The following is a 14,412-nucleotide window of genomic DNA, read 5'->3' as shown; positions in this document are numbered from 1 at the left end:
GAAGATTGAAGCGAGGACAAGACGCCTTCCTCCCAGAATACAAAATACAGACAACTATCCAAACTAGGTATCCGAATCCCCTCTATGTCATAGACAATGCACAACATCATGAATTCACAAGACTTCCTAGCTCCCGAAACCAAATAAACAGAGCATAATCGGGTATAGCATGGGGTATTGAATGAAACAGGGAAATTAGAGGAAAATATGGCCCCCATGTCGAAACAATCACACAAAGTGTATAACTGATCCTCAAGAATGTATTGCCGCGAAAAAAAAAAGAAGTGGCGTTGATCTCAAAGAATGATAAACAGGTTGTTGAGCCCGAATTCACACTACTCCTGGACGCCTAGAAAACAAGAGTGAGAATTCGTTCAGTAGTTTGACCACCCTGGCTGGGGGTGGCCGGGTTGCATGGGCTGATTAGGCCAGCCAGGTATGGCTGGGTTCATCCCCATGTTCATTCCCGGCTGTTGAGGAGTCCCAGCCATGAATTGCTGCTGACCAGCTGGGCCGTGTTGAGATGGATACATGCCGCGCGCAGCCATGGGGTACTGCGGGTTGCCACCGGGGAAACCCATCGACGCCATGGACTGTTGCTGTGGCGTTTGCGGGTGGTGCATCGCAAATGACTGCGGCATCTGGGGCACCGACGGCCGAATTTGGTTACGGGGAGACTGCGACGGATGCTGCTGCGGCACGTTGTGGGCGAGAGGAGACGGAGAGGGTTGCTGTTGAGGTTGTTGCGGTTGCGAGCTCTGTTGCTGTAGCTGAGACGGGTACTGAGGGATTCCTTGAGGGTTGGAGGATAAAGGAGAAGGCTGAGGATGGGGAGGCGGTTGACCCCACATCTGTTGTTGCTGCTGCTGCGAGGGATAGCCGTAAGGCACGGCTGCCTGTGGCGTCAAAGCCGGGTTGGACCGCTGATGCATGAGGTCGGGACGAACTGGAGGCATGGCTCGAATGGGCGACTGCGCCACAGTGGCCTGTTGGTGCATTGTTGGTGGCTGAAAACCGGCTTGGCTAGACATCATTGGCGCCTGCGGCATCATAGACGGCTGTGCGGGCGTCGAGTTCAGCACACCCGCTGTTGACAACCGGGGGGACTGCATGGGCTGAGCCACAGACGTGGTTGGCTCGATCTGGCCCGGCTGTGTCTGCGCCGCTGTCACCGGGACTTCCCGTTGCTTGGAGTAGAACTCTTCCAGGCCCTTCTGACGGAAGTTGCGCTGCGACGTCAGGATTTTATTGAATTCTGCCGTGTGGTTCGCCTGGTTCAGGATTTCAGCGGCGCTGCTGGGCTGCGTTCGGTCTTGGAAAGGCTGGCCGGTCAATTCCTGTCGCGGTCGAGCCATGCTGTTGTATTCCCGAAGGCGCGGGTCGTCGGTCGTGGTCGCCATGTGGATCATCGGAAGTGTTTGTGATAGAGAGGCAGACAAATTAGTGGGAACGGTCTCGAGCGCGTTGCTGTAAATAACATCGCCGTGAGTCAACGTTGGCAGGAGGTTGGCCGCGTTTGCAGCTTCCGCCGCAGCCTCTCGGGCCTTGGCGCCGCCTGGGCGTTTTTCACCTGCCAAATCGTCCTCGGTGAAACCCTGCTTCCGGGCCTTGCTTTCCCAATAGTCGTCGCGCACCCGTCGTCCATTTACGATGACCCGACTACCGAACTGACGAAACATCGATCGAGCTGAAACAATGGCGATTTGGCGGGAGCGATAGGAGTAAGGAAGAATGTCCTGCTGAATCAGATCGTCTTTCTCGACCTGATTGGCGATGATCTTGTGCAACGACCGGTTCTTGTTGAATAAGAGGTACGAGTCTCTGTACGAAAGAACCCGAGCGCATTCCGTTGCCAGCATAAACAGTTTCTTCCCGCGGTTTGGAACGGTGAACGTCCGACACCTGTACTCGCGCTCGCCCTGTAGATAGCCATCGGCATCAACCTTCTTCTCGCCCGCTTCGTCGAACTCTTTGGGAATGTATTCATCGCGCGCCTCGTTCAGTTGATCGGTGGTATGATCCCTCACAGTCGGAAGCGCCTTGACCAACGGAGCTTTGGTCGGAGTTGTCTTCTCCGGAGGCGAGGCAAGCGGTGGTGACGCGTTTGCGGGAGATTGCTGCAATTGCTGGGTCTGCATTCGGGGAGTCTGCAGTTGCGGGTTTACGGTGGCTTGATCACCGGCAGTAGGTGGCCGTGGCGTCTTTGGCGGTCGTCCTCTTTTCCGACGACTTTGGTCATCTGCGACTACTACAACGCGTTAGCTCGATCAGCGCTCCCTGCCACAGAATGTAGACTGCACGCGCAACAAAACAACAACAATGATAAACAAGTAACACTATGAGACGAGCGGCTCGAGGTAACTCTGTCGGCTCGATTGCCTCCGAGCGCAGAGTACCCGGCGCACATACCATCGTCGTGCTCTCCATCGCGAGAAGGTCCGCGCTGTTCCGGCGTGCGACCGCGCTTGATACCACGAGGGATCGTACTCGGATCTACTGCTCCATACGACGGTGTTGGTAAAACAACAGATACTAGAGGGGGGTCAGTTTGGAGGTCGTCGCGATGGACTGACAGTAGGAAATAAGAAACTGTAAACCTCCATGACGAGCGACGCGATAGTCGCGACAGGATGATAATAAACACAAAAAGAAAAACACGAAAGAGTGAAAAGAAAAGAAGGCGACATACCATTTGCGTTATTTAGAGCAGCAGGATTGATGGTGCCCGAGCCATCAACCAAATCCCCTCCGAGCCCATTCATCGGAGCGGAGACGGAATGGGAGCCATACATGGCGGGCCAAGGAGGGACGGGAGGAGGGTGAAAGAGCGGTCGCGAAGCCGCGGGCGGGTCAGAGAGACGCGCGAGAACTCAGAACGCCGAGAGAGGGTGATGGGCTACTGCAAAGAGGCGAAAAAGAAGAAACGGCGACGATGCAGGTGGCCCTCGGACAACTCAGAGTCGACGTGTCGTCGCGGGTTTCGTATGCAGTTGGGTGGTAAGACTGGGAAGGGTGGCAGTCGGGCGGATCAGCCGGGGAAAATTTGGAGCAAATCAGTGTCAAAGGCTCCAGGTCGCGGGGATACCTTAAGAGATTGGAGAAGGGGACTGGCGACGCTTCTTGTGGTGGACGGGATCACGGAATGCTGGATTAACTTCTGGCTGGAGAGGGGAAGATCACGTTAGACGGTGACTAATCAAGGCAGAAGCAGCTGGTGTGGCTGGTGGCAGGCGGGCGCCGCGGGCAACAGAGGCACCGCCACATGAGGCTGACGCAGAACTCTCAGTTGTGAACCAAGGCGACTCGGCAAGTCGGGAACCAGGGGGAAATTCCAAGGTTCGCTGGTCTGCAGAAAAGCAGAGCCACCCAGCGCGCGCCCGGGGGACAGAGGGCAGCGATAAAAAATGATTCACAGCTTGCCGCTGATGGAACCGATGTGGGTACGACGGGGGTGGGTATGACCAACAGTGTCTGTGTGTAGTTTTGATCGGGGGGATGGGCGTGTCTGCAAGGCCGCAGACGAGGTTATTGGGCGAGCGCACTGCAGAGGCCAGAAGTCTGGAGGGACTGAGGAGGAGTGGGGACGAAGGTTAGAGAAAGATGATGCGCCAGACAAAGGACTGCAAAAAAGTGAAAGAGGAAGGATTCGTCTGGTGGAAGGATGATAGCGCTCAGGGAACACAAGACGATCGCTCCAGAAGACTGATTATTTGACTCCAAACAGGGCCGACCGTGCGCCACGTGAGTCCTGATTCGCTGCGATGATGCATTCATTTGTAAGCCTGCACTCGCTGCTGCTGTATATCTACGCGACTCAGGTTAGGTGTCGGGTAGCGCGGACGACGCACAGGGACGAGTAGGTTCTGAGATAATCCTCTCTGCTGCAAACCCTGCATGTGCGAGCAGTCGCAGGCTGTGCTCGCTGCTCAACCAGGCATTGCACTCATCCACGATTCAGCAAAAGCGCGCTAGGCAGATTCGAAGAATGGAGAGCCGCGTTGGCTGACGAGAATGTTCAATAACTAATGCACTTGCGCTCGGAAGGATCTCGGAAGAAGCGGCCAACACGAGGGACTCAAGGTCGGAACAGCATAAGCGCCATGATGGCGAGACGGTGATTTAACGTCGATGCATACTTTTCCGAGGTAAGACGACATGCTTGGAATGGGCAGTGATTTTCGCAGAGGACCTGGATCTCACGTTCTGACGACTGACAACGCTCGATTCCAAATCGTCGCTATATTTGCTGAATTCTATTGTCACTTCTTGTGGGCAGTCGAGACAGCTGAATGGCTCAAGTCCATGGCAACCTATCTCCCTAATGCAAGACAGATGCAAGGATCTAGCGGCAAGACCTGATAGGCATCTGCTAGCCTCAAGGTTGTATATTAAGGCGCTTCCACGGCATGGTCCGCTGAGGCTATCCTGGACCAGAACTCGGTGATTTGATAGCATTCTGGAACGGCAGCGGTGATCGATGTTTAGTCTGTGCGACGTGATAAAAGCTTCTTGATCGATTCTACAGCGTTTACACTTTACAAGCGACCATTGTCTGTCCAATCTAGCTGTGGCAGCGGTTCAGCTACTATCAGACTAGCAGCTGTTTTTTATGTCTGCTTTATCCTAATTCGGCAAGGACAGCCAGATCCTTGTCGACGTTATTCAAGACATCGCTTCGCTTCAACCCGGATAGTCCGCTGAATCGCAACATGTTCGCCGAACTTGTGAATCCCGATCACGAGTTTATCAAAGGATCAGGCAGACGGATCTGATTAGAGCTACGCCGCAACCCTGATTGAAGAATCCCATCTCGAAACCCCCAGAGCTAAGGAATCAGGCAGATGACCACTCCGGTCACAAGGTTCCAGCGGCAATCCGGGTCGATCACCATGGCAGGACCGTGCGTTCCAACCTGCGCATCCGGTTGGCTCGACTGCCAAATGCAAGATCCAGCGTGGGTGTGTCTAGAAGCGCCCAGCGAGCCAAGTGAAATATCGCTCCCGGTTCTATCAGAAGAGTTGATGGCGACACAAACCAACAGTCCAATCGAGTCTGCTGCTTGGCTGCGCTGCACTGCACTACGCTAGTACTCTGTCTTTCCTGCGCTGCTTCTAGGATGGACGCGACTGGACGAGTCTGGGTCACGGCGATCGAAGGCAAGGTCAGGCTGTGCTGCATTCTTTGTCCGACGTGAGCTGAGTATATCGGACTCGGGGCCAATAGGGGGTGGCCCTTGGCCTGTCTACATTCTGAATCGGAACCCCACAATGCGACCTAGTCGTGTTAGTCTACTCTTCTACAAAGTAGTCTACTAGGGTATCCGACCTGCTGCTCATCTATCTGGTGGCGAAAAGCCGTTGCACTTTGTCGCTTGCCTGACATTTGATACTCAAAGCTCAACTCGGGTATATCGGCGCATATACTGCAGTCAACAGTGGTTGACCGGATTCATCCGGATGACGATCAAGCAATCCGGGAAGTTTAGACAGTCAGAGGGAAATACACTTACGTACTACACCCCGCGCTCCTGCACGACCCTGCATCAGACAGCGCTTTCAAGGAAAAGGAGATATCGTCCCGCATAGGCAAGGACGTACACTGTCTGGTGACCTCTGGCGACAGCGTACCTACTTGATAGCAGCTACGAATCAAGCGCTTGGGGGAACATCACTGATGAGTCTCTTCTTTTATGCAACTACCCGAGACAGTCGCGATATGATTTGATATGCACACCTAGACAGTACACCCAAGTACTTCTACCAATTATCACTTTGGTTGGAATGGACAAGCAACGAGGCGCAGCAACCATGGGTATGGGATGCGGGATATAGAATAGGCGCAGCCTGCAGTACGCGATCCATGCTAACTGGAACAATACCAAAAAACGGTGGTCTTTTTGCTACCTCGTGCCAAATCACTGGCGCGTTACTGATACATCGACAACGGCCCTTTCCGTTACACAGGCACAAGCGGCCGGCGAAAGGAGTACCAGACGAAGGCCAAGGCGATCGGAGAAATGCAATGGTACTTCGGAATATACCTCGATCCCCAGCCATTGATATCCTACAAGAGGTAACGATAGCCACCACAAGGCAAGCCACGGCCCAGACTAAATTGTCCGAGATGGGGCAGTGACAGTGATTGACTCAAGAAGCCAAGCGCGTTGATGGACTTTCTTTGTTCGAATTCCAAGGAGCGCTGCCTATCGCGATGCAATCCAGTACTTGCGTACGACAGCATCGGCCATGTACCAATCGAATGTAGCTGCCTGCATCAACCACATTCGAAGACAACGGTTATGAGGTCATGATAGATCGGGTTGAATGAGCTTCAGGTTCAACCACCGATTAATGATCTTCCCCAGTTCGTACTTTCTTTACCCCAGTCTCCAAAACCTAAGGAAAAGTCAAGGTACTTCCGGGTCCTTCATCCGCACTTCAACCATTCCTTCAACTATTACACCGTCATTTATACTTCATTTTCGCGCTTCTTGCACGAGAGCATTGGCCAGACGGCACAGGGTCCGCAAATCAGCATGCATAAACTCAGGATAAACTCACATTGGCTTCGGAACCAGAAAATCGCCAGAGTGGAGGAGTATCCAGAAGGCTGATGCGAGGGTGCTGGAGGGGAGGTCATGATTTAAGGATGACATAACCAGATGGAAAGCCGCCACTCAGATTTCGCGTTCTTTCAAAGCGAAAGCCAAGCAACGGCCAACTCAGATGGGTATGGCCTCCCTTCAAAGCTAAACTTCACTGGGGATAGATAACCCCGCAAAAATCTGCCAATGAGACGGAGCTTATGCAGCCGTGCGCCTCGTGACAGTGACTAGCGCCACCACAGCATGAGATTGGTCAAGGAAACAAGAGGATATCAGCGGGACTCGGTGGCTTGCCAGTTTGGAGGCGAGGAGCAGAGGGATAGTTGAACAGTGATTCTGCGCTCAGTGATCCTGGAGAAATCACGGCACTGCTGGTGGTGAGAGCAGACGCGTAGTCGTTGGAGTCAGACAACTTGATCTGCGAAGAAATCGAATGTTCGATGGATCATTATTGGCCCCACTCATGAATGGTAAGGGTCAGGTGGCCGGCTTGATTTTTACATCTCCATCACCATCTTCTCCATCAGCATGAGAAACCACCGTCGCCTGCGAAACAAAAATAATTGTTGTAGAAGCATCCGATAACAATCAAGTCATCATCAAGCGAAAGAAGAGTAAGGCCACCCCTCGTATGATTTTGCATGCCACGAGCGCACATGGTGGAAACCGGTTCGCGGGTCGCTGGGCGTCTAGACCCCCAGAGTTTGCAAACTCTGCTCGATCAGCCGGATTCCCGCCTGGTTTCCGGGGCCTTCTGGCCAGAAATGCCCAAGGCGACTCGGACGATCCCCTCGTCCCTGTGTCCTCACGATCTCTCTCAATAAGAACCACCCCCCTCTGCCCTTTTCCTCTCCCCTTCTCTTCCTTTCCCTTGCCCATTTTCCATCCTCAACCTTCCAACCACCCACCCCAACAACCATAAATGCTATCCTGACCTACAAACACAAACCCAATTCGCCTCCTTCCAACCCACAGGAGCCTTAATAACCCGCAATTGGCTTTCCCAACCCTAATCACAAACCATAACCGCCCATGGCCGTCAACGTTCTCCCCCAAGCCACCACCCCCCTGGCCCGAGGCCTATCCTCAACCGCCCCCTCTACAAACAAGCGCCTGCCTCCTCTAGCCGATAGATCCTCCCTCACCTACAAGCTCACCAACCTGTCGAAGCAAAAACTCGCCCGCGAGGCCACGGCCCCGGACCCAGACATCCGTCGCTGCCTCGTCCACTTCCGTCTTCACTGCCGATCCATCGAATGGGCGCAGCAGGAGGCCGCTACGAAGATCACCTCGTTTGAATTCGAGGATGACGAGTCTGAGGACGAGGAGGCCAAGGAGGAACAACAAGAGCGCGAGGAGGCTTCGTCTCCTGTTACCATCACCGTGACGCCGCCCGAGCCAGAGGCCGTACAGGCTCAACAAGCCGAAGAAGTTTCCTCAACCACAACAATCCCCTCCAAGGAGGATCAGACTATCCTCGTACACTTTGAGGTCGTCGCCCCGATGTCCGACGAAAAGAAGGAGGATGCTGGCATCGTCGACAAGGGCCGTCGGTGTATCGAAAAGGCACAAAACGGCTTCTGGCCGTCGCCTGGGCAGTGCATGCCTGTTCGCATCGCTGGCTAGTCGCTTCGACTAGCCTAATTACCCACATCTCGCCGCTCCTCAACCCCTACGACCATTCTCACCTCACCACATCTCACTCTACCCACAACACCTCTCACGACTCCAAAAAGTACCAAAAGTACCCACCCTCATCTTTCACCCACGCCACGGACCACCTAATCACCCTAATGAGTCCCGTGTGACGACCTCACGACTTATGAATTCTGTTTTTACCTTTTCTTCTCTTCTACCTATCTTTCTCAACCGCATACTTCCTGTTCATCTCTCTGGCATGCATATACGGACTGAGCAGAGCAGTCATAATTCTGGGGGATTCGACGATTGGAGTCGATTTTACTGAACATGCTTGGAGTTGGTCTGGCTTGGTTTCGTTTGGTGCAACTTGGTTTGGCATTGGCGTGGAAAGTTTCTTTTAAGGCCATATCGCAGCGTTGGCTTTAGCATTCATGTATCTAGTATTACTACCACCTTGGATAATGGAACATAGAATCATTAGTCGCCCTCTTTTTTTCTTCGTCACGAGACTAGATATCTGTCCTTGAATGCATGGGCACTTTTCTCAAGACTCAATCTAACGGCCGCATTCATCTCGAATTATCAACATCTATTCATTCACTTGAAAGTTGAACTCCTGAATCCCTTGAACCTCCCAAGTTTCAACCTCCATCTCTCCGTCACTGTCACTGAATCATGCTTATTCGGTTATTAGCATCTCGGCACAAAGTCCGTCCCACAAGTCTTTATCCGACGCCCGAACTTCTCCATGTTCCCGGAAAAATCCCCGGATATCTGGGCTGAGATGATTTAGCCGACTTACTCATCCGTTGGTTACCATGGAATCTGGATGCAATCTGGGGGCGAAAACTGGTTCTGGAGGGGTTCTCGGCATCCATTCTTGTTATGCGACCTCCTCCCATACTGTAGTAAGTTATTCCGAGGGCTATCTACAGAGAGTACGTATCTAAATACATACAGTCACTCAAACAGTCGAGTTTTGTCCTCAGTGTTTGGGATTCACCAATTGACCCTTTGATATTTGGAGGGATTGGCTACCTCAGAGCAAGTCTCCAGTCTCACTCGAGCGTTCCCAAGACAGAAAGGTGTGCGTTTAGTTTGGGCAAAGTGTCCATGAACTGAATTGAGTCTGGAAACAAAAAGGTTATTTCAAGGCTACCTAGCTATTAAGGATCAAACTTAAACATAGTGATGGATTATTCTATCTTTGTAATAATGTGAATATAAACATGGTGGCTGTTGTGAGCTAGGTAGTGGACTATACTCCTATCCTACTAGACAGTTTGATGCAGCGCTCCACCTATAAACTAAGTATGTACGTGACTTGATACTTCGTCTTAATCCTGCTCTATCTTCTCACTTGCAGTCTACTCGCGAAGAAACAAAAGGCAAAGCATTAATGTTTCTTACTAGTTACTAGTAGTTTTAGTATATCTCTCCGCGCAACCTCTATAGGCAGAAAGTCTCCTGCCCCCAGCTCGTGGATGGTGATCTGGTCGCGCCTTCCTTACTTGACCAACCGAGGATATAAGGAAGGAACAACCAGGAGGTCAAGCCGTGGGTACTACTTGCTCCTTCCTGTTCTGCTTCAGGAAGGTACCCGGCGGCCCTTGGCTGCGCCTTCGTTGGCTGAGCACCTCATACTGTATTATAAGGAAAGAGCGTTTAGTCCCTTGCTCCTTCCTTGTTAAACAGACTGACTGCGCTTGATAGAAGAGGAAGGAACGACCCGTTCCCTGGGCCCCCCGGGTCGTGGAACGTTCCTTCTGATTTCGAATTTGGCAATAGCACCTCACAATCTGGCGCACTTGATCGCGCCTTCCTTGGATGGTCAGCTGAATGTCAGGGGACGGAACGAACTTCTTTCCTTGTTCCAGTCCCATACATATTTATTTTATATAGATGGAGCGCTGTAGCATGCTGTCTAGTGGAATAGGAGTATAGTCCACTACCTAGCTCACGACGTTCGTATTCACAATGTTGAAAGATAGAATAATCCAAATTCACAGACTAACTCGATAGAATATAGAGTGATTGAGGGGCCGGATTGGAACTAAGTATAAGTGTCAGACTGCTGCAAATTTCTTGGACGTAATTATCCAGGACTACTCAAGAGTGTGAGAGGGCAGGCAGTACCTCACCTGGGGTACTAGTTAGAGAGAGACAGACACAGTATGGAAAGAGGCAATCTTAGCGTTAGGTGTCTTAGGAGGGAAAGAATAACAAGAAGAACATAAGCAGATGGCATGTAAGTAGTATATATGATCCAGCAAGATCCACAATATCTTCTATATGGTGAATCTCCAGGTACTATACCATACCTCGAAAGTAGTGTGTCAGTGGTAGCCCATATAGCGATAGTTACCTCGACGAGGACTGAGCATGCTGAACAGCTTTCTCAGGGTCTTTACGAAGTGGCACCTTGTTCCTGACCAACATGCCATGTTCAGATAAGATAATATCTGCACTTTGTCATTGCCACATCACGTTCGCTTTTTGCACTGGACTTGGAGTTCTTCGACGGCACATCGTCTCCATGTATCAAGAGTGGCATTCCGTCGCTGTCCATAACATCATCTCTGGCTTTCACAGCTTCGGCCTCAGCGTTCAGTAGCAGCGAGCAGCGCTGAACTCGTCGATATTCAATGGCCTTCTTTGGTTTGAAAGTATGCAAGGGTTTGGGAAGCTGAAGTTGCTTATTCCATATCCCCCTTCGTCTCAAGAAGAGCAATTAGGGTTGTCCCCGGCTGGGACTTGGTGGGACGTGAAGGGCACATCGCTGGTGCCATTTATAGTCCGCATTTTGACAATCTTGAAAGGTTAGGTTGCCGTGAACCAGCACTAGAAGGCACTCTGGTGCAAGGTGTCTCTTAGTGGTAGATAATCATCACCATAAACATAAATAAAAGCAAGGTCCTACCACTCTCCAAGCTCGCAGACTGCATTACCACCATGGTGCCGGATTCTGGTTGTTGTCAACATAGCATATCTAGATGCGGTTGTGTCTGCATTGATAGAGCCTAGCACAAAGGCCTGAAACGATGGCAACCTCATATTTCGCTCCCTATCTCGTGGAGCGCTATTACCGGCGGCTTCGGGCGCCATTTCCTGAAGAGTACGTTAGCTTATTCGAGACTCCTCGTGTAGGTGATAACCTAAAACTTACTTCGTTGCGTCTGCCACAGTATCTCTATCTCTAATCCCACACACTCAAGCCGGCACTGTGCCAGACCATGAGCTCGGCTCATCGGAAGCTTTGCCAAAAACCGAACTGGGCAGTTTCGCCAATGGCCCTAAAACGGAACCTCATTTTCACTGTCTCCAGAAGGACGTTAAACCAACTACCAAGTGAAAGGGCATTATCTTTCCGAGCAAGCTTGATCATATGAATTGCTAGCAGCGTTTTGCCTGGCTAAACTCGTTAACTAAACTGCAAGGTTATACATTTAGGCGTTTGCTTGTGTGCAATTGAACAGGGGATGCCCTGGATAGTTGGTAGCAGACCAGAAGCCTGGTTGAACAAAATATGCTAGTAACATATCATAACAATAGATGTCGTGCTGAATATACTCGATGAGTGTACTTGCGATGCTTTTTTTTCAAATATTCAGATGCCTTCAAATTTCTCAGTATTCTCGACATGACCGTCAGCCTCAAGTACCCTCTATCAAGAGCATGCGGATATCAGCAGCGTCAGTGACATTAGAGACATTGGGGGCATCCAACTGGGAGGTATATTCGTGCGCTTAGGGTTAAGAACTGCGGCCTCCTCAGGTATCAAGGTACGCTCTGGTGTAGTTCTAGGCAAATGATGCGAAAGGTCCTTCTAAAAAGGGATGCCGCTTTGATGCCAAGTGAGGGGAGGGGATCTTGCAGCAAACAAGGCTCTCCCGGGCGCAGTATGGTGGCGCCCGCTTACTGCTACGTCAGCAGCCACATTGTCACGTTGATGTCCAGCACAGCGCGGTCCTGGTCGCCACCGATAAGATGCGCGCAATTGGTGACTCTGAGAGTGTATCATACATTTCATCCATTGAAGAGTATGGGGTTGCGATTGACACTCCTAATCCCAGATCTAGATACATTGGACAATGCTGCTTAATGGACCTTGACCAGGCATTCGACACATGCTAGATCGCCATAGCTATGTTTCGAGGGTGAATCCGTCGCTTTTCCATTGTACTATCTTGTCCGTACCTGGCCTTGATGCGGTTATTACTAACATCAATACATCCTTGTACTAAGGCTTCAGGTGGAATCATCCCCCTCTTCTCGTAACCGGCGGATGAGAAGTGTGGTAAGCTCCTAATCCAGCCTCTCTGAATTGAATCAATTTGTGGGAACCTTAGCACAGCTTGATATTGAAAGTCCTTGGCTTGTTGCCGATTCATTGCTGTAGGGTTTTGACCTATGCTATTTTGGGCTTTCTGGACGGCGGTGGATGCTTGAGGATCTGCGCTAACCGAAGTCGGTAAAGCCGCTGCGCAGATAAAGTTCTAACTAGGCCATTTGCGTCGATCTTTTGGGACATCTCCTCGAGTTCCTCAGTTCACCCACGCTAAAACTACGTTAGCTGGCGTAGGTAGGGGAATCATTAGCGCGTGTTGACAGTCGAAACAGACTGGGGTGTGGTGGACGATGCCGCCTCTGGCCTGCATATAAGACGACTCACTGCAATTTCAGCTTTAGCGCTTTGTATGGCATTTACCGCTAACCCCTTTTAGGATTAGTTGAAGCTATTCAGTCTTGCTGTGCTAATGTTTCAATTAGCTTCTGTTTTGTATGGTATAAAAACAGGGCTCATACGGGAAATTGTAGTGGGTCGTTTTATATGCAGGCTGGAAGCTATGCCTTCTTTTAACTATGTCTATCATTTCACGAATGCCCAAGTACACCGTATGTGATGCTGATATATTTAAGGGGCGAGATTCGCACTTCTGCTTGGAATCTTATTGAAACTCAACACATACCCATTCTTACATATTCAGTCTTTTCTTCCGCCTCTCCAACAGTGCTCTGAGCTATAATTTCCTGTCATGGAGCCCGTACCCATCGCCCAAAACCAGGAGGAGATGCTTCTGTATAACTTAGCGAGCCACGTCCAAGGGATTTCATCTTGGGCGACTGCGAGGCCAGACTCTATGCCTCTACCGGAAGCTGCCTCAATGGGCTTGCAATCTACCATTCAATCTGTCCCTAGAGCTGTACCTGTCTGGGGAGGTACAATATCAGGCCCTCCTACCACGGATCCCAGGCTGGATCCTGCGATGAACTGGAGTTTTCAAGGGCCTCCTCAGCCTCATGTCCATCAGCCTAACGCGATCCCTATTGGATTGCCAACACAATACCTCGATCTTTCCGTTCCCTCGGCCCAGCCCTCGCTGCAGCCTCAGGCCCTCTTGATGGACCCGTTCGAGAACGTTGCAACGCATCAGTCATCCCAGCAGGGCTTGACCCCGAATCACTTACTCGAGTACGTATCACCATCATCAATTGACTCTGCTGCTTTCCTCCATCTACAAGTTCCACATTGTCTGACCAGGTTTGATTCCTATATAGTACACTCGCCCCTACCGTTCGTTATTACTGCAGATGGGAGCGCTGCCAAAACCTCGCCGGCTTCAAACGGCTGCCTGACATTCTTCGCCATATCAAGGAGATTCATCTTGCCCCCGACGCGTATCCCTGTCCCGTTGATGGGTGTGGCAAGACCTTCAACCGGGCCGAACGTCTAAGGCATCATGAACGAACCCATCGGCCTCGAATTCAACCTCCTGTTCCAGGCCCACGCTTTTAGCTTGCACTACAATCCGGCTCCTTGCCCTCTAGTCGATATATGTATGTGTCGAAATTTCCTTACTGGTCGTCTCTTCTTTACAGCCTACTTTATACCTTCATGCTGAGCGCTACTATGTATGAGTAATGACAAAATTTCGGGCTTCTCTTCTGTGCTATTCACGACATCAAGTTTGTTTTGTGTTTCCCCAAACAGCCACTCTATAAAAGTTATATGTCTTTAGATCTCGGATTTATTAGGCCAATGTCATGTACCAGTATACCCTATCTCCATGTCCTTCCGCAATGTCTGGTAAAAAAGAACATAATATGCGAGCATTTCGTGAATTATAGAGGTAATTCGTATTCTGAAACATATTTTACTACCCTGA

General features: G+C 50.9%; 2 protein-coding genes across 2 annotated transcripts; one reads left to right on the top strand and one right to left on the bottom strand.

Annotated features, from left to right (window-relative positions):
• Nucleotides 1-374: 374 nt before the first annotated feature.
• On the bottom strand, nucleotides 375-2,792 carry BJX68DRAFT_262881 (putative nuclear localization protein; the record flags this gene model as incomplete). Its single annotated transcript, XM_071044553.1, has 3 exons — nucleotides 375-2,248; nucleotides 2,410-2,532; nucleotides 2,690-2,792. The coding sequence occupies 3 exons, from the start codon at nucleotides 2,790-2,792 to the stop codon at nucleotides 375-377; spliced, it is 2,100 nt and encodes a 699-aa protein (XP_070903523.1).
• A 4,844-nt stretch (nucleotides 2,793-7,636) lies between these two features.
• BJX68DRAFT_262880 (uncharacterized protein) lies at nucleotides 7,637-8,230 on the top strand (the record flags this gene model as incomplete). The annotated part of the gene is made up of 1 exon (XM_071044552.1): nucleotides 7,637-8,230. One exon carries the CDS (start codon nucleotides 7,637-7,639, stop codon nucleotides 8,228-8,230), a length of 594 nt encoding a protein of 197 aa, XP_070903522.1.
• Nucleotides 8,231-14,412: the final 6,182 nt, after the last annotated feature.

Source organism: Aspergillus pseudodeflectus (assembly GCF_044049435.1).
Source record: "Aspergillus pseudodeflectus strain CBS 756.74 chromosome Unknown BJX68scaffold_5, whole genome shotgun sequence".
In the NCBI taxonomy this organism is placed as follows: domain Eukaryota; kingdom Fungi; phylum Ascomycota; class Eurotiomycetes; order Eurotiales; family Aspergillaceae; genus Aspergillus; species Aspergillus pseudodeflectus.
The sequence above is the reverse complement of the archived record's forward strand: the minus strand, read 5'-3'. Positions and strand labels throughout refer to the sequence as shown.